We start from the raw sequence: 21302 nt of genomic DNA, 5'->3' as shown, positions 1-21302 counted from the left end.
CTTTTGAGGTATGGATAATCAATTCTGTGCATGTGACGTGCTTTTGCAGGCTATCCACTAGGTTTTGCAGTTTGCACTAATTGTTTTGGGAAATGCACTAACTGCTGTGCAAATGTTAATGGTGTTCTGAGGAACGCACCAAAGCAACTGAGAAAAACTGTAAATAAGTTGGCTGAGGTTTTTGCTGGTAGCACATGATTATACACCCTTTTTTCTCTTTCTGTATCAACAGAACCAGATCCTTACATACAGATTGCTGAACTGAGGAAGAATATATATATATATTTGTTCGACTACTCCGCCTAGGCTCGACAGTGCAGCCTAGGCGGAGTAGTCGAACGCAGATTCACGGAGCGCTCAACACAGACAGCATCGTCAGAAGGAAAGTTGATAAAATAAATTACAAATTTTGTATTGTTCGATACATATGCGTACCGAACCGAAAGCACTGTATCGAACGGTTCAATATCGATACGAGTATCGTTGCACCCCTAATAGATAGATAGATAGATAGATAGATAGATAGATAGATAGATAGATAGATAGATAGATAGATAGATAGATAGATAGATAGATAGATAGATAGATAGATAGATAGATAGATAGAAAGGCAATAAAGTGATACTGCCTGGTTGCACTCTTTAGATCACCGATGCATATCCCCTGCGGTTGGTGTGTTGTTGGATGATGCTTCAGGATCACTGCAAAGTGATGCAATACTTGTTCCAGTCTTGGAGACAGGGAAGATAAAGATAGATTTTTAGAGAGACTAAAATAAATTCTGAATAATAATTCAATTGATTTCATCCTTGTAGTTGCTACTTGGCAAATAAATCTGATCCTGACTAATTGTTAATAACTGTTGAAACACATTTTATGACTTAGCAAATGCGAAGTGTACCTGATTTTGACTAGTCTCCCCAAGAGAGGTTTCCATCTGTGGTCCTCTGGCTGACAGGAAGATATGGAATCTATCAAAGTCCTTAATGTCTTAATGTCGTAACACTACCTCACTGTCAATGTCAATAAATTCCATGAAATCAGTGTTATACTTCAGCAACCTATCAAGCACACAGCCCTCGTGTGTTACACGTGGGCTGTATGTCATGCAAATTCGTCTTGGAAATATGTAATTATGGAAGCATATTACCCTGCTGCTGCTGAGGCGCTACAGCATGAAATCTGTATTCTGTATTATCTATCCTGTTTTTAATTGCTTAATATAACATGGACAGCATTTATGTAGTTAAGAGACTGAAACAATGGTGTAAACAATACTGAAACAAACTTACTTTGGAGGATTCTGGTCAACATGATTAAGCCTTTGGCTCAGGTTTCATAATTAAAGCGTAAACTGGTGTATTAAACTGAAAACTGTGGTTATTAATTCTGAATTATTCTTAGACACTGAATTATTCTTAGGTTATACAAGTAATTAGATTGCTTCTGAAGGTACTATTTTATTGTGTATCCAGTTGAATATGTGCTTTAAATATGACTAATAATGTGTATTAAACGCACAGATGATCACTAAACCACTAATTACTTTCCACAGTAATTTGTTTGCACAACAAAACCTTTTATTTTGGAGATCTGTGACGTAAATGTGCCTGTCTCTAAAGGGCTTTGGACCAACTTCTGTACTATCGGTTATAAATACAATAAATGTGACAGTCAACAGAAAATGTGTTTTTATTTTTTATTTTCTCCCAAAAAATTGAATACAATTCAGTGCCTCCATACTGAACTTAGAGGATAGGGCAAAAAAGTATCAATCTAATGCGCTAGTGTTGATCTGATACCAATACAAGCTTTGGTATCGATATTTTGATCAATCTGCCCACCTCTACCATAAATGGTAAATGGACTGGTTCTTATATAGCGCTTTTCTACTCTTCTGAGCACTCAAAGCACTTTACACAACTTGTGCATTCACCCATTCACACCCATTCGCACAAGCTTATTGTTCTAAGTGCTTTCTAAGTAACTTTCACACACATTCACACTCCGATGGATGCATCGGAGAGCAATTTGGGGTTAATATCTTGCCCAAGGATATTTGGCATGCAGACTAGGGGAAGCCAGGAATCGAACCACCAACCTTCCAATCAGTAGATGACCTGCTCTACCGCCTGAGCGGTATGTCTGTATGTCAAAGTTGGGAAGAAAAAATGTTATGGCAAAGATTAGCTGCTGCCATCATAATTTCTGAGTATCCATGGTTAACGGCATCTAAATAGTAAAGGCAAATTTAGGAAACACCACTCATCAATGTTTGTTTATCTTTCATGAAAAAAAGGCTTTTTTGTTTTGTTTTTCTGTCTCATTAGTTTCCCAACATGACATCACCAGTGCTTACATTTCATAATACATCTTATTATGATGAATAAAACATTAAATATTTATGACTTCTCACATTAAAAAAAACTACAATCACTTAGTTTGGAAATGAATTAATAATTTTAAAGTGAGGACAGAAAGAGCGACCTCCTCTGGATGAAACAGGCACTTCTGCAGACTTCACTTAATACGTTACATTGTTGCTATTGGAAACGGACTCCACACAAACTGAGAAAACACCGGAAATCCCTCTGAACCTCTGCTATAGTTCATTCTCTGAACAGAAAGAAGTCCAAAGAAGAAATAAGTGTGGGATATTCAGGCTTTGGATTTAAAATGAGCTCTCCTTTGTCGATGCTAAAGAAAACCAAACGCACTCCTCTGCAGGGCGCTCACAAAGACCAAGGGTAGGTGATTAACTCCACACAGGTAGAAACTGGACTGTAGTTTTATTGTGCAGAATAAACGTATCAATCATGTCGCCACACTTAATTTTCTTCGACCTGCAGGAGCAAATCAAAAGTTCCTTTCAGGAGGAATCTGCTGAAAGGTAACGATGCACTCACAGATCACCAGCAGCGCTGCAAATTCAGTAAAGTACAAGTACAGAATAAATAAATACATCCCAGCTAGAACTAGAACTACTTTCCTTTTAAACCCTTCAAATTAAAGCTCAAAGTCTGCACTTTAGACACACTGTGATTGTTTGATTTAAAGTGTGTGGAGATCTAACAGTATTCATGTGTCCACAACATAAATAACTTAAACTGTGATGAGCAAAATGCAGCAAATCCTCACATTTGACGAATAATAACAATTATATCTTACTGGAGAAACTGATCATAAGTTTATCAGGTAACTTTTCCAGTTGAAAAAATAGCAAAACATCTTTTATAACCATGATACTTTTTGTTTTTAGAATTTGAGGCTGAATTGGCCGATGAGTCTTCTGATTACTCTCACACTACAACCAACGAAGCCTCCACCTCAAATACGGGAGCTCCATTAAAGAAAGGTAGGCTTTAACACAATGCTTCATATTCCAGTGTCAATATATCTTCTTTTATTTATCACATACAAAATGATTATAAGTTTTATTTTTCCAATACTTAATTGCTGGTTTCCAGGGTGTCCTCCGACCAACTTTGACCTCATGTCTGCCATGATGCAGCGAGTGACCCTCCTGGAGAAAACAGTGAGGAGCCATGCAAAGGAGATAGAGCGCAAAGTGAGCATGCAACCCCTTCAACGAATACCAAAACTGCCAGCCATCCTTTAAACATATTTAAACCTCACTTTATGGTTTCATCATTCCTCCCAAGGATAAACAGATTTCAGATTTAGAGGAGAAGCTGAGGGTTCAGGAGAAGTCAGGTAATTACCTACAGCAGGCACAGACTTGAGTTTGATTTATGTTAAGTCGATCAAAGCGTTTTCATGATTGTGTGGATTTAGGAAGCATGCATGACCCGAGGAGCAGAGATGATCTCGAAAGCCGGTGCCAACAACTGCAAAATCAAGTGCATGAGATGGAGGTGAGTAAGGTGTGTTCATAAAGTATGAGATCGTGATTTTATCAGTGTGGAGGTTTCACTGAGCTGCTGTCATTGTTGCAGGACTTTCTGAATGATTATGGTTTGATCTGGGTGGGAGATACAGACTCTGGTGATCCTGCAGAGCGAGGTAGATCCACCAGTCCTGCAGACCTGCAATCCCTCCGTGTCTTTTGTATGTTAAAGCTGTGCTGTTTTTGTTTTGTTTTGTTGTCTTCTGCAGAGACTTCTGGTGGCAGAGGCGTCCACATAAACTTTGATCTCGTGCTGCAGAGGATCAGAGAACTGAACGTCCTCCTAGGGGAAGGAGAGTCTTTTGTGCAAATGACAGCGACAGGAGCACAGCTGGCAAAAAAGGATCCCATTCCACTGAGGCTCTACAGGAATGGCATTGTAATGTTTGATGGTCCTTTCCGCTCATATCAGGAGCACAGCACGCAGGTTAGCTACACTAAAAAAGGAAAATCAAAGTCTATATTAAATTGGAATCTTTCCTTGGTTAAAAGTAAACTCTTGGTCCCTGCAGCAGTGCATGCAAGATCTAATGGATGGCTATTTTCCATCTGAGCTTCAAGAAAGATTTCCGGATGGTGTACCTTTTGAGGTGAGTCTCAGTTTCCTTTTCTTATTTTGTTTTTGGGAACAATCGACTGTCTTCACAAAAATTCTCTTTGCAGCTTCATGACAGGCGATACGAGGAATTCAACTCTAGGCTCCCGTGGGAAACGTTTCCTGGTAAAGGACAGGCTGTTTGTGGGGACAAAGATGAATCAGCAAGCTCGCTGAGTTCTCACTTCCCCGGTCTGTTCTGCAAACGTCACCCTGATCAAAGCCGCGGTGCAGATCCTCAGAGACTTTGCTGTCATTCTCATGTTTTCTTCTGATTCAAAGGCAAGAAGCTGACCACAGATCAGTTCCTGAACAAGTTGCCGAAGTTGGTGGTGAAGGCCGGCCGAGTGATTGATATCAGGAACTCGCTGAGGGCAAAGCTGCAGGTGAGTCGTAGAGAAGCAGCAATTATCTGTTTGTACAAATATACAGATGAGGACAAAATTACCAGCCACCCTACAAAGTTTAAAAGCTTCGTCAACATTTTTCCGAGTGCTTTTTTAAACAGACCAAGGACTTTTTAACATAACATTTGTAAACATTGTAGTTTTCTTTATAAAGCATCAACTATTATTACCATTTCAGAAAAAAGCAAAAATTACCAGGATCAGTATTATTAGTTCCCTGAAAAACCATAGCAGGCACTACTGCTGTGCAATGATGAGCTTTAACATTGTAATGCTCGAAGCTAAGTTGAAACTGAGAGTTAGCTTCCAATTTTCTCACATTATAAAAACTTCAAGCTGCCACCTGAGAAAGCATGCTACCAAAAACAAAAGAAATCCGTTCAGACTTACTCGAGTCGTGAATTATAGTCTCAAAGAAGATAATCACTAGAATCCAGCACAGGAATGGACTGCAAAGCTGCAGAACAAGAAAAACTCCACTTCTGCAGAACAGATAACTTCATGCCAAACTCACTGAAGGACAACCTGGAGAAAGATTTTAGATACTAGTAGCACATGCTTTGATCAGATGAGACAAAACTAGAGCTCTTTGGCCAAAGAGATGCTTTTTATGTTTGGAGAAAGAAGTGAGAGACATATAAAGCAAAGAACAACGTCCCCACATTGAAACACAGTGGTGGCAGTATTATGTTGTGTCTGGAACTGGGAATCTCTTCAAGGTGGAAGAAATCAAAATAAAAGGATATGTGAAGATTTGGGAGCAAAATCTCAAGCAGTCACCAGTAAACCTGTGTCTGGGTTGTTGCTTTGTCTTTAATCACGACAGTGCCCCAAAACATAGTCACCCCTGGTGAAGACCAGGCTCCAGAAGGCCAAAATCAACATTAATTGTCATTAGTGTCATTAAAGGCCTGCACAAATCTCTGATTTCAGTTCCACTGTTTCTCTGTTTAGCAACACTTGGGAAAATCTTTATAGAGGGCCTAATGGTTAAGTCCTCATGTATATATAAGACAGCACTGATAATCAGTGTGCTTCTACCAGGGTACATCTGATGTGGACAGCAGCAGTTCAGTGATACTGATAGATACACCGTCACTGCAAGCGAGTACTGAGAGGTAAACCAAATGTTCTCTTTTATTTTTTATGTGTATAGCATAAATATTTGTCTCTGCCAGTTAACAGACTTACCAGAGGGTGTCAGTCATCACAAACTCATGCTGTGCAAATAAGCATGGCTTAAAAACATTTGCCATACCAAATGAATACCACATGAAAAAAATGACAAGTACAAAGTGGGTTAAAGGAATTTAAGAACACCACACTTGATGTAAGACCTGCTTAAATCCCGATTTGGCCACTGATCGTCCAGATTGTAGAGATTACTGTATGTGCTGATCTGAAAATGAGGGCAGCCATCAGCTGGTGACCGTGTTTGTGATGCAACGCTCCAGTTTTCACCCACATTTTTCTAACAACCATAATGCGTCATGGCTGCCACCAGACTGCAGGCTTTCAGCGCCTACCAGCCTGCCTGTAATGTCATCACTCTCAAGGTGAAGTCAGAAGACGGGAGCCACACTTACATAGTGAAAATGTCCCCGTCGGAAACAGTCGGTGACCTGCGGAGGTTCCTGGACAAACACAGGTGAGGACACATCTCAATGCACTGACCGCACCGCTGCTTTTACAATCACGTGACCCAGCCTGCTGTTTGTTTGTCGCTGCACTACAGAAGGGGCGGTGTGCCCAGTTATGACATCATCAGCGCATTCCCACAGCGCAACTATGATGATGAAGGTCAGACGCTCCAGTCGCGTGGAATCGTGACAAACGCCACTCTACTGCTGCGACAGAGGAAGCCCGATCCTTCACTGGCCGACGTCAACAAAGCTGTTAAAGATTAAAGAATTACTTTTATCTTGTTACATCAGTGCTGTTCACAGCAGAGCGGAGCGTGAGCAGAAGTAAAGGTGTTGCTGATGTTATTAATGACGACTGTGTTCTGTGACAGTGAGGCCAAAAGCATTCACAAACCCATGACACTGAAATAAAATCCCAATGAGCCATTATTCCTTTTGTTTCTTATACCTTTGCTCTTATCTTAACAGGGACACAGATCATTAACACCAATATCTAATCAGATAATCACATGGCAGCAATTCAGTGCATGTAGACATGCTCAAGCTGACCTGCTAAAGTTCAAACAGATCATCAGAACGGTTAGTGCCAGATGGGCTGGTCTGCTGGGATTTTCCACGCAACCATCTCTAAAGTTCAGAGACAACGTTCAGTGAGCAGCAGTTCTCTGGGTGAAATAGGAGAAACAGAATGACTGCTTAGAGCTTATGGGAAAGGAGCAGTAACTTGTTACATCCACAATATGCAGAAGAGCATCTCTTAACACACAACACACAGAACCTTTAAGCAGGTGGGCTACAGCAGGTGAGGACCACACCGGCTGCTGTCAGTTGAGACCAGGACGCTGAAGTTACGATTAAGACTGGAAGAATGTTGCATGGTCTGATGAGTCTGTTTCTGCTGCAATACTTGGATGATACGTTCAGAATTCTGAGTAAACATAAAAGTAAGGTTCAGGCTGCTGGTGGTAGGACATAATCTCCTAATTTGTGTCTTTTAAAGGACAATCTCTTCCCTGGACTCATTATGAATGTGCAGCTGACACATCTGCAGGAACAGTCTGGTCTTTTCATCCTTTCTCTGCAAAGTTAAACAAATAAAAGCAATCTGAGACCAATTAAAACAAAACCAAGTGTCGAAAATCTTTATTTCTAAAATATGCAAATACAAACAAGGACAAAAGTATGAAAATATAAACATATTTTTTCCCTTTTGCAAAACATTTGAGATGTTAAGGCATGCGGAGCCTGACTTTTCAAAGAGAAATCTTGTGCTACTCAAGTTTAAAGGTCCCATGAAATGAAAAATGGCTTGTGTGTCCCTGGGTGGTGTTCAGAATAATAAAAGTCATTGTTGCATATTTTTATGTTAAAATCCCTTTCTCTTCCCATAAAGTGTCATGCTTTTTCGTTTTTGTTTTCCCCTTTTAAATGGCTTATCTCACCGTCAGGACAAATACAAAAACTCCATTCACTTCGATGTGACCCGTGATTATGGGGTGATCCAGCCAACCCCTCCACAGTCACCTCCACAGTCAAAACGCCTGAAGGAACATCCCATCTCATCACACCTCAAACCACAAAGAAATAATACAATCTAACAGACACTTCATGGGACCTTTGCACACTGTGGATGCTTGCTGAGACACGTTAGCACATTATTACAGCAACAACACGTTAGGAAGACCCAGAAAACTTTCACACCGAGTTTTCAATGCAAACAAAAAAACCCTAAAATAACAATAAATAATACTGAAGATTAATACTGTTTCTCATTCATACATTTACTCAAACAGTTCACCGCTCGGCTTGAATGCGAGTCTGCTGTCATCGACATGAAATCTACGCTATATCTACGCTCAGACTTTCACCGTGTTTTAATCATCTACCAGGGCCAACTCGAGCTTTGCAACACGTTTTTTTTTTCCTACTACATTCAGTGTCAGAGGGAATGTATTGACTGTCCTACTGGTTGACACACTGAGTGAACGGTTATACTGGAAGAGTCAGCTGCAATCAGCCCTTTGTGGTTGGTCTGGGATGAAATTAGCATTGAAGTTGCAAACGCGACAGAAAGGCACATGTTGGTAATTCATTCAGGAGGAAGCCTGCAGCAGCGAGGAGTGCTCGCACACCTGCACGACTGCTTCGACCGGTGTTTCTTTGGTATACGGTAGGCCTGTTGGTGTGAGAAGCTGATTTGGTATTAAACCTCTTTTAGTTATTATGCCTCATACCTCACAGCAGAGTCCAGTATTACAGTGTTCACCATTTCAAATGGCGCATTAGTAACATTTCCTTGCAAAGTCGTTAAAAAAAGGAAGAAAAAAAAAAAAGCAAAAGTAAAAAGCAAAGGTTAAATATTTTCAGTTGATTGTCAACTACTTCTCAGATAATTCCCCTTTGGAGGGAAATTAAATTTTAAATAAGTTAATATTTGCAGGACCTCTACACAAAGAGTTTTCCACCAAAGTGGAATAAAAAGTATAAGACTGTTTTGGTAACTGACAGCATCATGTCGTCATCATTATAAAAACAAAAAAAACCCACACGTGCGCACACAAACACACAGACACACAATGCTTAAGGATCAAGTATTAGAGGTAAGTTATATTCTGTTAGCCCTTGGACTGAAATAGATGAACTCAATGGGATGGGGGCGGGGAGGTGGGGGCTCTGAGCTACAGGCAGGCTTGAGACTCGACATGCAGTCAGTCGAGAAGTAGAAGCTAAACCATATGGGCTTTCCTTTGTCCTCGTTTCAAGGAAATTATAGTCCAGTCCTCTGACATTCAGGAACAAAGCGTGGAAGAAAAGCCTGTTAAGAGTCCTCCGAGATGAAGAGGTTCCCGCAAGTTTCCTCCATCGTGGCTGGTTGTCGAGGTTACTGAGTTATGCAGTTTTCTCCCATGTCCTGAGCGTAACGGTCCAGTATTACGTTACGCAGCTCCTCGACATCGCGCCGGAGCTGCTGGACTTCGACCAGCTTCTTCTGCAGCACCTCAGGATTCATCCAGTCCTCGCCGTGCTCCGCCACGGATGGGGGTGCTGGAAAAACAATGCATAATTGGTTCTCATTCGATTACATTTAATTTAAACATCAAATTCAACACTACAGTGAAAAAGATGAAGGTCAAAAATAAAAACTCGAGTAGTGCTTACAAGTGAGGCCAAGGAGCAGGGACAGGTTGGGGTCTTGTCCCTGGGCTCGCTGGGTTAGGATGCTGCACAGTGAGCGCAGGTCACTGAGGCAGGAAGCAATCTCAGCATGCAGTCTCTTTGTGAGATTAGCCCCAGCTGGCTGCAGGACAGAGGAAGCCTGGTTAGTGCACTTTTGCTCTGGATCGCTCATCTGCTCCTGCAGCGTCAAATTCTGCTCCATTAGTTCCTGGTTCTGGGTCGACAGCTACAACACAATGATCGGCATCGGTGTTAGGAGCTGTCGAGCTTTATTGAGGACTCAGAGGTCTGATTTCTAAATTAAACAGAAACTGAGAAAGTTGGTGCTTTTTTGGAGATGGTGGTTAATATAGCTCACCTCCTTCATGGCTGTGTGGAGCTCTAACACGTTCTGCTCTTTGGCCAGCACCTCCTCTCTGAGAGCCTGAGAGCTGCTTTCTTCCTGAGATATCTGCTCCTCCAAAGCCTGCAAAAGAAAAAAAAAAAGATTTAAAAATGTTGCGCGCTACAGAAACAGCAAACACGCACTCATTCAGATTCCCTGTGAAGAGATAAACACCTGGATCTGTGATCCAAGCTGTTCCATCATCCTGTGTTGCTTCTCAATAACCTGCAAAGAGAAGAAATGAGCATTAAAACAACACCAACTTAAGCACCAATGAGGCGTTACCGACCAGCGTGTGCTGGATATTTTCCATGTTATTGATCTAACTTGCACACATGAGCACAGCAAATTCAGTACACACTGCAGAGAACATGCTGTAAACCACATAATACAGTCATTTCCCAGAGAAATACTCACTTCTCTGTAAATCTAACTCATCTGAACATGAACTTCCTCTAAGCTCAGGAGTCATCTGAGGTCAATGCACAAAGTGGGTTCTTTCTGCATGTTTACTTTGGGATAGAAATTACTTTTTAATAAACCTACATACAAATAGTCCTTAGTTATTCTAGTTTATCCAGTGATATTTACACTCTGAATCCTGTCTTTGTGTTCTGTCCTGATCTGAAAAGGTGAACCTTCTTTGCACATGTAAGACCACACCAAGCAGACCTTTTTGAGTCTCTGCTGCTCCTCTTTCAAACTGTTGTTCTCTCCTCTAAGCTTCTCAAAATCCAGAGAAGGGAGTCTGGCTCCATCCTCCAGGCCCTGCTGTACCCGCTGCTGCATACTGATGAAGACAAAAATAACGCAGAACACTCATTATGCACAGTTATTAGGTTTTCTTTTTACACTGAGAGCGAGGAGAAATAACATGCCTACAGAGAGGAGTACACATACTCAGTAATGGTGGTCAGCAGGTCCCTCTCCCTGCGTTTCTGCTCCTCCAGGTATGAGTCTTTCTCCTTCAGCTGCGAGTTTGTCGTCGCCAGACAGTCGTCCAGTTCTTTTACTTTCCTTTCTAGCTCTGCTACCTGATGTTCAGCTTCCAACAGCTTATTTTAAAAAAGCAAACAAACATGAGCAGGTTTAATGATTAACACATGTGCACCTGAGCAAACGAAAAGGAGTTAAAGTTTAGTGTCCTAACCTGTTTGTTCTGGTTCTGGTAGTCCTCCAAGGTGGGCAGGTCAGCGAGGTAGCGCTCAAGAGTCTCAATACGCTGCTGGTTCTCCCTCTTCAGTTCCGACTCCTTCTGACACTTTTTCTTCAGGTTGCTGATGTGCTTGTCTCGACTGCGGATCTGCAAACATAAACACACGTTAATCTGATAACATTACGGTACCCAAATGTGCCGCTCAATACTGATTACAGCCCTTCTCAATCATCTGATGATGAATAAAGGAAAATGACAAACCCATTGTTACTTTTTAGTTTCAAAGAAGTTTGTTTAATGAAAAGAGGAAGCGTGCTTCAGGCTTCGAGTGATTAACCCTGACCGATTTTTATCTACACCATATTGTTTCTTGTGTGGGAGACAACAACTTCCCACTTGATGTCCTTGGGCTCAAGGACGTCAAGTGTTTTGCTCTGCTGTTAGCTAATATCAAATACTGGGACATGCTAGAGCAAAGTATTGGGCAGGGTTTTTATTTATATATAAAAAAAAACAACCATTGCATTGGCCATCATTAGGGTTTAAAGGTTTTCAGTCTCGATATTGTGGTTCTCGTGTGCATGACTCTTAATAAGGACGTGTTGGGTAAGCACAAACCCTTTCTTCCTGTTTCTTCATCTCCTCCGTGTGCCTCTCGCAGGCTTCCTTCAGATTCTCGGTCAGTCGCCGCATCTCAGCCTCAACTGCCGCGAGTCTGCGCTCTGCCTCTGCTTTCTCCAGAACAACAGAGTCTGTGCGCTCTGCAAACTGCGCCCTCAAGAACGCGTTCTCCCTCTGAGCCTCCTGCAAGTCAACATCAAAGACTCAGCTGAGTAAGATATGGGTGCAGTTAGTCAACATGACAGCAGTATAGTAGTCCTAAGCGTTGCTTTCTGGAGGCTGAGCATGTTTTTACTAACCTGTAGACGCAGCATATACATATCTCCATAAGAAGCTCCTCTGCCCAGGAGGGCTCCGTGAACCTGCAGCTCGCTTTCCCTCAGACGCTGCTCCAGCTGGGCCATGTGCTGCTTTTGTCTGCGATCACAACCAAGTCCAACCATCAACAACAACACAAACATTCACAAAGCTTTGTTTTGGTAATTTAATAAAAGCAGTGAACCCATTACAAACACTTACCTCTCAATGATAAGCTCCTTCTCCTTTAGCAGGCTCTCGCTGGCTTTGACCAGCGCGTCCCACTTGCCCGACTCAGAGTGAACCGGTGTTGAGTATAGAGGTGGGTACTGACCCATTCCTCCACCCATTAGCTGTAACAAGAGAGGGAGAAATGTATTACGTGTCAGTGTTAACTGACAGTGGCGGACAAGTGACGAGACACACCTGCATACTTTCCACTTTTTCACACAATTCAGGGGTTAGCAACAACAGATCTAGTGCTTTAAAGTACCGAGTACTGCAAACGCCTCATGAATAACCTCCAATTATTCATATGCAACACGAAAGTAACAACTACTTTTTTGTCAAATCACATGGTCATGGGTCACTGTGCTATGAAATAATTAGCAGTGCCAGCAGTGTTTGTTTTCCAGTAAAACTTTAGATGACTAATGTTAAGGTTGTAATGGTACTACTAGTCTTATCAACACTACTTGGTGATTTGTGCTTTCACTGTTGATGTTGTATAAGAAACAAATTAACAGGATTCAGGACAAAGACAATGATAGTGATGCTCGTCATGCATGTGTGCACTCAGGACAAAACGGTTACTTTTAATCATTAACCCTTCAAGCTACCGGCAGACTGCTGGAGTTTCTGCCTTTATATGCAAAAGACTTGTACTTATGACTTTAGGAACCATAATTCATTGTGTAGCTTTGTACGTGCTACACTGTGCTGCAGCTGCCAATGGCCTTCACGCACATATAGAAACAGGGAAGATGAACTTCTGATTCTAAACCCCAAATTATAAAGTTTGAAATACAAACTGGACAATATATTATTAATAAAACAATAGTAAAGGACACCAAGTTTCTTTATTTGTTCACTGCCAATAGTACAACTGGTAACATTGGAGCTGATCAGTATTCTTATGATCAATAAATAAGCTCTGGTACCTGTTTGATTTCTGCTTTAGTGCCAACATCTTTACATTAAATACTTATAATTTTAGAGCCACACACGCCACATTTATGCTGACAACATAACAGGTTTAAATCTGCACACAGCTAGCCACCTGACAGTGACAGAACAAATAAACTGGCATAACAAATATATTCCCAAGAAACATGAACACGAGCCTGTCATCTACTTCTTTTGTTAATGTCAAATAGGCTATGTATGTTGAGGACAAAAACGCTTATTGGGAAAGGACACAAAAATTATATCTAAGCATTTAAAATACAATAAATAACGTTATGTATTAGAAATGAGTGAATGCAGCTCATCGATCTCGGCTTTGAATCAGCAAGAGGTTGTACAGCCTGTTCATATAGTATAATTACCTCTCAATACGATCAGGTTTAGCTTGTTTTTGTTCAGTGTTAGTTCCAGAAAAACTGCATTAGTGTACTTAAGTGTTCATTTGTAAGCAAAAATTTGATAAACTGCTAAAAGTCACACTTCAAAGTGGCACTCGGTCAGCATCTGCTCCCAAACATAACAAAAGTCAGTGTTAACAAAAGATCGAATAATTAAATATATCTGCAGACAGCATATAATTGGTTGAAGTAGTTGAAATTTAAATTTTGGTTATTGATCTGTTTAAAATCCTGTTTTAAAATAAACTTAAATGTGTATTAGACCACATTTTATATGTAATTAATAAAGAAATGGGAAAATCTATACATTGTGTATAGAAGCTATTCTTTTGCCAAGTTTTAATCTTTACAAACAAACAGCTACTCCACAAATCTTCAGTTTTTTACATTTTCCCAGATACATCTGAACCCATTTAAAGCTGCCTTTTTTGTTTTGCCACCTAGCAAAATATATTGTGTGGAAAAAGTGTCACAAGATACACTTGAAATCCAAACTTGTTGGTCTCACTTTCTTTACCAACAATCTTGCAGCAGTAGATGTTTTATATTGAGATACATACCTGCATTTGTTCCATTTGCAAGCGTAAGCTTTCCAGTTGTTTATGCTGCTGTTGCTGCTGCCAGCTTGGAAGTTCACTGCATCTGTCCTGCCGCAGCGGCTCATAACCTTTGGAGCCTGCGTGCTCTCTCAACAGAGCCTGCGTCTGAAGGCTAAGAGGACTCGTATAAACTCCAGCAGATCCGGCCACACCAGGCTGTCCGCCCCTTTGATTAGAGGCTTCTGCAGTACCAGGAACGCCAGGCCTAGCTTCAGGCAGAACTTTATAGCTGTGCTCCAAACTTCCTCTGTAGGCCTCAGACACGTAGTCTGGAGTGTCTCTAATCCCGGTCTGTAACCGGAGTCTCATGTCAGGGCATAACCCACCCAGAATGGCTGACTGATTCAGTGTAGGTTCCACCGCAGGAGTATCAAACCTGTGGCCCTCGTCCAATCGCGTATGGTCTGTTGGGAAAAGCGAGTGGTCCAGCCCATTCACCAGACTACGGTATCGACTCAGGCAGTCGGGCTTTACCCCGACGGGATCTCCTCCCACGCCAACTTCAGCATCCAAGTTGGGCGAAGATGCTGATTTGGAGAGAGAGGAGGACTTTGACGTGGTGCCGCTTGGGGTTCTGGAGCCAGAGGAAGATCTGTGACCTGCAGCTGAGGACAGGCAGTCCTCCTGGACACATGACTGGGGCTTTGAGGCCGGGGCTCCGGCCGTGGATGGCATGACATGTGCAGTGGGTATGGGGATCTGACTGCGGATGGGCTGGAAAGAGGGGCTGCTGCTGGAACTGCAGAAATCTTAAAAAAAATAAATAAAAGAAGACAAACATTAGAAACAACATTAAGAGGATTTCTCTCACACTACAAATGTTCCCTGTTAAACCAGTGCAGAATATCTGGAGCGCTACCGCAGGCCATTTTCTCTATTTTCAGTCAGCAGTGTAAAGTAGATGCAGCAGGGTTTACTGGTGGCCTACTTTGATGATGAGGTGTCACCGCTGAAAGAATTAAATGGCTTTGACTGACTCAACTCAGGGAATAGGCTTATAATAGACTTAAAGCACTGCACAGAATTAGAGCTCCGTGTTACATGACAAACATTTCCTGTGTTCACTGTGTTAATAAACCTGCTGATACCTGCCTGAAACATGTACAATTATAACCCACTATAAAAATATGTTACTGCAGAAGGGCAGACAAAAAGTTCAGCCCTATAATTAGCAAAATTTTGACAACACACATGGGGTACTACAGCTTCAGTAAACACAGAGTCCACTTTACTAAGCAAGCAGATACAGCAATGTTAATCTGGAAGCTTCAGAGATGATAAATGACTTTAGGAACACAGGAATACCCAACACCAGCCATCTCCACAATCCTCAACACACGTTACACAACTGTTTTACCAGCACTACAAACCTCAGAGAAGTGTTGAAGTCTGAAAATTGGGCAGTCACTCGAACACAGCAAACGTGTTAGAGGCTGTGGCATGTTTTCTAACAACGAGCGGAAGTGAGCAGAGCGGCAGAACGCTTTAAATCAAAACACAGAACAGTCTTCTGCATTTCCTGAGAGCAACAGAACAACCTGTGAAGCCAAGACTGACAGCCGCCCGACGAGCAAGCCCAAAGCCGTATTGTCCTCCAACAGAAGACCTCGCCTTTACCGAGCCCTGAACGAACGCATACAAACAGGCACACGCAGGAAAGGTTAGGGGGTATTTATAGCCCACCTCTCAAGTTACAGAGCAATCTGTGGGTGCCGCTTATTTAAGCACCTTGCCTCCTCCCACTGAACCACACATCACACGTGTACCTCCAAAGTCAAATACTGAATGGGATACTTCTACCTCTTACCAGCTTAAACCAGAACTGATTTAAATTAAGACACCCTGAATAATCACTGCACACAAAAATAAACAGCAAACATGGCAAAATAGGGTGGGGGGAAAAAAAGAACAAACTTTTTTTTTTTTTTTTTTTAAAACATAACACATCTGATATAAAAGACGCCTCAAGGCTCCACTGAATCACGACTGGCTAGAACATGTCTGAACTCCTCAGCAAGAACAACCTTTGTTAGATGTTTGCTCAACACACATTCCTACCCAAAGACATAAAAACCCAAAACTTGTTCATTTGTATACCAAATCGAGTGTATTTCCCACTTCACGGTGACTCTAAAAACTCATTATCGTAGCTTTTAGTGAAAGACACTGATAAGATATCATTGTTAACAATGTCATTATCTCTTCTGCCTGCTGGTCTGATTCTTTATCAATACCCTCATTGATTCATGATCAATCATCCAAGTACATAGTTTTTCAGCTTAGACACAGAGGTTTTACTATACCTGAATCTGAACACAGTTTAGAAACAGAGTTTTGTTTTTTTAGAAGGCCTGTGTGTGACTATGATGTGCAAAAACCTTTTTCCATGAGTTTGATGTCCCTCTATAAAATATGCAAAAGTCAGGAAATCATGAAGGCCCCGATTAAAAGGCACTGATCAGCTTGGAGCCACAAGAATGCAATGGACTGGACAATTTGATACTGGTGCTAAACTGGAAGCAGTTTAATTCCAAACCCTAATTATCTGCTATATTTATAGGCACTGCCATCAGTCTAGGTGGTTGGAAAAAAGCCTAATAGCTGCATTACTGGATATATTAAAGCCAGTTTCCCACATGCACTATAGCCTGAAACGTTTCTAGATATCATCCAATGAAAAGTCTCTCAGCTCCAAGTTTGCCTATGTGAGAACAGAGTGGACAACTGTCTGTTGAAGGAGAGCACAAAACTGTAGACAATGTCTGGAGACTTCTGTTTTGTATTTTAATTTCACCTTTATTCAACGTATCAAACTGACATCTTGAGAATATGATATGAGCCAAGGCAGGAAACCAAAACTTCCAGAGAAAAATCCAGAAAAGCACTCAAACTACTCAGGATTGTACAGTGGGTCAGTGCTGCTAGTTTAGCTCTGTAATAGCTTACAACTATTGCTATAAACGAAATTTGCTCAGGGAACACAACTCAATACATGAACATGTGGAGGGTTGGACAAAATAATGCGAAACTAGCAATTAGTGTATCTAATAACAAGCCTGCCAACCATTCGCTTGAATACAGCTCTGACCGTTATAGGAATATTGTCTTACAAGCGCCGAGCTCAGCGATTAACATGTTCAGGAGGTGTAAGATAACCCTGGCCACCTCAATGGCATCTGCTTTCATTTATTTCAAAGACAGAACGCATGCATCTACTAACACTAATAACTGGTATTTACTGGAAGTTTGAAAGTTTTGGTTGTTTCTTATTGTATCTCTGCTTGTGTGTTATTTGTTTTATGCTCCACTGACTGTACTGTTGTCTTTCTTGGCCAGGACACTCTGAAGACATTTTTTCCTGGTTAAATAATAATAATAAAAAAAAAAAAAAGAACTCCACAGGTTCTCTTAAAGCTAACTGATAAAAAGCCAGGAGCAGAGATTGTTTAATTCACCATAGTGACAGGGAGAGCACCAAAATAACCATCAGTTTACTCAGTGTGCTGGGACACCATCACCTCACTAATATTTTTCCTTGTCCTTGACAATTGCCTGGCAATCCACCCATAAATACCAGCCCAAAGCCTACAGTGCTGCTACTCTGCAGCCTATTATTTTGTAATGTTTCCTTTGGAAACAGGGACCACCCATCCCAGCTGGCCATCCATTAAACACAGCCTTTCAGTCCATTATTTTTTCCACTAGTGCATGCACACACAAGCTATCAAACCATTGGGAGATTCCCATTTTAAACAGAACAATGTGAAAGCAGTGATATTCCCGCCACAGGCAAGGTACAGCCTTGGCATTCAAACATCTCCTCTCACTTAACCTCAACTCTGGAGCAGTACAAGCTGCACCTTGGGTCAGTTTTGGCTGGGGAGTATCTCTGTAAATGTCCCAGGCATCAGCGGTGAATCATGAACATTTTATCACCCTATAAATAGACCTAGAAACAACACCATGGACAACACAGTGTGTTCCAGCTTCATCTCCCCAAAATTGTTAAGTGCCAAGCATTACCTAATTTAAATATTTCATGACTGCGCTCAACTTTCTAGTGAGCAATTTTAAAGAACAGAGGTTTAAGGGTGCACAACCATTAGAAAAACAAACCCAACACTGTTTAATGGATGTGTTCAGGTCACTGCAGTGAGACAGTCTTCAAAACAATGTTACACAACAGGCACTACAGGCAGAGGAAGAACAAGCAAAAGTCATCACCTTCTGCACTGTCAGATGCTGATGTGCCAAGACCAGTGTCCCCGCTGTCTGATGTTCCGGGCCGGCGGCCAAAACGGCTTTGGAACTTCTCTGACACAGCTGGCGTCTGCCACTCCATGTCAGCAAACCGGGCTAATGCACATTTGTGAAAAGGGACAACGACAGCAGAGCAGAACATCAACACATGTGGAAATGATACAGGGCTTATGCATGGTGACAGCAGCGTGTCAACTTACCCGCTGGTTTGGATTCAATATATCTCTGCGAGGTGGTCATTCCATAAAAGACCAGTTACCTGTGGAGACAAGGAATTAGCATTATTGTATGGTACGGGACACTGAACAGGTGATCAAACTCATGGAATAGCTTTAAATTGGAACATGTGTAAATTTGTTTACTTTGCCTCACTTAAACAAACAGCTGAACAACTAACGATCTATTTTAAACAATAATTTGACAGAGGCTGGCAGACTTTTGTGCCCACCGTAGAAAGCCTGTCTGCACATAGTAATTATGAACTGGACGGTCACGGGCTAGGACACAGCAGCTGTTAGCTACTGACTGATCTGCTCGCCTATCAAATTCATCTGCCCATCAACAACCACCACACACACTTTTCTGGGTAGCAACAAAAATAACAACACGAGCACATGTCTTCTCGTTACATAATGTCTTACACAAACATCTCTATCCCTACGGGAACCCTATAGGAACTTCCAAATCAATGGTGAGAAAAGAATGTAATGATGGTGGGCACCAAAAGGCTAAGACACCCCCCACTGTTGTTCAAACTAATCATTTTCTGTAGCTAATTCTTAAAGGAAACTACTGATGCCAGGGAACGCTTTAAGCTAAACACGAGTACACGCTTAACTGAATGTACTAAAAGTATTTTTGTTAGTCAGCCGAATGAGCCAATTACTGCTATCCCAATCTACCTATTTTGTTACAAAGAAAAACACACACACAAACAACTCGTTTAAGATTTGAGCAGCGATGCCCTACACCGTTAAGCATTTTAGCTAATCCACGACAAATCCGTTTCCGCCGAACAAGCTAGCTAACAGCTAACACCGCTACGGTTTTCTTAGACTCCTGAGTTCACATCCACGATACATATCTGACTTCAGCCTACCGTGCACATTATCGTAGATAAGCCGGTTCTTCACGCTGAAAGAACGGCTACTTTACCTTCGGTTTCAGATAAGGACTGAATACAGTGATAAATCTCGGTCTCGGGCTCTGAATCTGAACCCTTCGCTGCTGCTGCTGCTGTTGTTCCGCTAGCCAACTGATCTCCTCTGATGGCAGACAACCCCGCAAAGACACGGTGGAAGCTTGTTTATTATTACAGCGCCGCCCGCTAAATTCGGGGAGTGGGTGCTGCTTCACAAACCGCTGCGGAGTTTTCTGCATACACCTTGTTACACCTCCACTGATGGTACACACCGACTTCAAAACTATGGGTGCTGGTGTAATATCGTGAAATATTAACCTCTGAGCCAGATTAATTCACAGAATTTTTATCTTGTCATGTGGCCAAAAAACCACTACAGCAACACACAACGAACGCATCTAACCAAGTTGCACAGAGAAGGCAAGAATAACCTAGAAGAAGACTTTCGCAAGGGTTAAAATGTGTTGAAGCCATATTTAAAATACCTTAAATTGGACTACAAAATGTTGATTGGCACTGATGTGAACACTGTAAACTTAAACACAAGAGGTCAATGTCAATGAATTGTCAAGGAATTGTATTTGTAGAGCACATTTTAGTACACGTAAACTCAATGTTCTTCCTATAAAAGATAGACATCAAAATTACACGGATCTGTACGTAGGGCAATAAAAACAACAAAAGAAAACGTTACAAAAACATTAAATTCAAGCGAACACGCACACACAAACACATACAGTGTAAGTCTATGAAAGTAAAAAGGGTTTTGAGTCTGCTTTTGAATGTAAACACACTTATAATTGACCTCAGGTCAGCGGACAAATCGTTCCAAAGAACAGGACCACAGTTTCTGAAAGCACACTTTGCTGTGTGGTTAGGAGTAGTTAAAAGATCTGCGCCTGATGACATGAGAGGTCTCGCTGGGTTAAATAGAAGGAAGTTAAAGATAATTCAGTGTTGAACTGAGAGCCAATTAAGTTATTTCAATAGATGTTCAAGTTTCCATGTGCGGTTAAGGACTCTGGTAGTGGCTCAATCCAATGATCCTTTGGATAATCTGGTTAACAGAGTGTTAATGATTAACCTGCTTGACATAAATGCATAGAGCAATCTGTCAGAGTCAGTTTGATATAAAAATGTTCTTATGTTTTATTTTATTTATTTATTTAATTTTTCAGTAGTTGAAAGCAGTTCTGGTGACCTTATTGATATTATTGTTGTTATTGTTTCTTTTTTATATACACTACTGTACAAAGGTTTTAGGCAGATGTGAAAATTGCTGTAAACAAAAAATGCTTTCAGAAATATAAATGATTATTTATTAGCCCCAAATGTATTCTGCAGCAAGACAATGACCCCAAACATACAACCAAAGTCATTAAGAACTATCTTCAGCGTGAAGAAGAGCAAGAAGTACTGGAAGTGATGGTATAGCCCCAACAGAGCCCTGATCTCAACATCATCAAATGTGTCTGGGATTACATTAAGAGACAGAAGGAAAATAAATGATTAACACTTCCATTTTTGAAAG

General features: G+C 41.3%; 2 protein-coding genes and 1 long non-coding RNA gene across 7 annotated transcripts; 1 reads left to right on the top strand and 2 right to left on the bottom strand.

Annotated features, from left to right (window-relative positions):
- The first annotated feature begins 2524 nt into the window (after positions 1 to 2524).
- On the top strand, positions 2525 to 7561 carry ubxn11 (UBX domain protein 11). 2 transcript variants are annotated; one of them, XM_082552462.1, is made up of 14 exons: positions 2525 to 2747; positions 2850 to 2890; positions 3260 to 3355; positions 3468 to 3568; positions 3663 to 3714; positions 3796 to 3875; positions 3957 to 4023; positions 4117 to 4334; positions 4420 to 4497; positions 4571 to 4694; positions 4785 to 4888; positions 5954 to 6027; positions 6414 to 6557; positions 6645 to 7561. In XM_082552462.1, the coding sequence occupies exons 1-14, from the start codon at positions 2677 to 2679 to the stop codon at positions 6814 to 6816; spliced, it is 1422 nt and encodes a 473-aa protein (XP_082408588.1). In that variant the 5' UTR covers positions 2525 to 2676; the 3' UTR covers positions 6817 to 7561. The 2 variants fall into 2 exon arrangements, with proteins under 2 accessions (XP_082408588.1, XP_082408587.1); XM_082552461.1 differs by having other exon boundaries at positions 3957 to 4334.
- On the bottom strand, positions 4775 to 6581 carry LOC309717690. The gene is made up of 3 exons (XR_014279790.1): positions 6496 to 6581; positions 5300 to 5434; positions 4775 to 4914 (listed from the first exon to the last, which is right to left on the bottom strand). It is a non-coding gene; the product is annotated as an uncharacterized lncRNA (long non-coding RNA).
- A 106-nt stretch (positions 7562 to 7667) lies between the features above and the next one.
- Positions 7668 to 19960, bottom strand: cep85 (centrosomal protein 85). Of its 4 annotated transcripts, none has more exons than XM_082553146.1 (14): positions 19730 to 19960; positions 18831 to 18889; positions 18595 to 18726; positions 14332 to 15119; positions 12411 to 12541; positions 12191 to 12308; positions 11889 to 12074; positions 11265 to 11417; positions 11015 to 11169; positions 10787 to 10904; positions 10289 to 10339; positions 10088 to 10195; positions 9712 to 9955; positions 7668 to 9597 (listed from the first exon to the last, which is right to left on the bottom strand). In XM_082553146.1, the coding sequence occupies exons 2-14, from the start codon at positions 18868 to 18870 to the stop codon at positions 9434 to 9436; spliced, it is 2388 nt and encodes a 795-aa protein (XP_082409272.1). In that variant the 5' UTR covers positions 18871 to 18889; positions 19730 to 19960; the 3' UTR covers positions 7668 to 9433. The 4 variants fall into 4 exon arrangements, with proteins under 4 accessions (XP_082409272.1, XP_082409273.1, XP_082409271.1 ...); XM_082553147.1 differs by having other exon boundaries at positions 9712 to 9850; positions 19786 to 19960; XM_082553145.1 differs by having other exon boundaries at positions 19786 to 19957.
- Positions 19961 to 21302: the final 1342 nt, after the last annotated feature.

Source organism: Aulonocara stuartgranti, assembly GCF_965226115.1.
Source record: "Aulonocara stuartgranti genome assembly, chromosome: 11".
Lineage (NCBI taxonomy): Eukaryota > Metazoa > Chordata > Actinopteri > Cichliformes > Cichlidae > Aulonocara > Aulonocara stuartgranti.
Note: the sequence above shows the minus strand (reverse complement) of the source record. Positions and strands in the feature narration are given on the sequence as shown.

Bases quoted from the DNA above. Each gene is read 5' to 3' on its own strand.
- cep85 (XM_082553146.1), bottom strand. From the start codon at position 18,870: ATGACCACCTCGCAGAGATATATTGAATCCAAACCAGCGG. The intron at 12,542-14,331 runs GTATGTATCTCA...CTCTTGTTACAG, and splicing joins TGCAAATGGAACAAATGCAG to CTAATGGGTGGAGGAATGGG. The intron at 10,905-11,014 runs GTATGTGTACTC...TGTCTTCATCAG, and splicing joins CTGCTGACCACCATTACTGA to TATGCAGCAGCGGGTACAGC.
- ubxn11 (XM_082552461.1), top strand. From the start codon at position 2,677: ATGAGCTCTCCTTTGTCGATGCTAAAGAAAACCAAACGCACTCCTCTG. The intron at 2,748-2,849 runs GTAGGTGATTAA...TTCGACCTGCAG, and splicing joins GGCGCTCACAAAGACCAAGG to GAGCAAATCAAAAGTTCCTT. The intron at 4,695-4,784 runs GTCTGTTCTGCA...TCTGATTCAAAG, and splicing joins GCTGAGTTCTCACTTCCCCG to GCAAGAAGCTGACCACAGAT.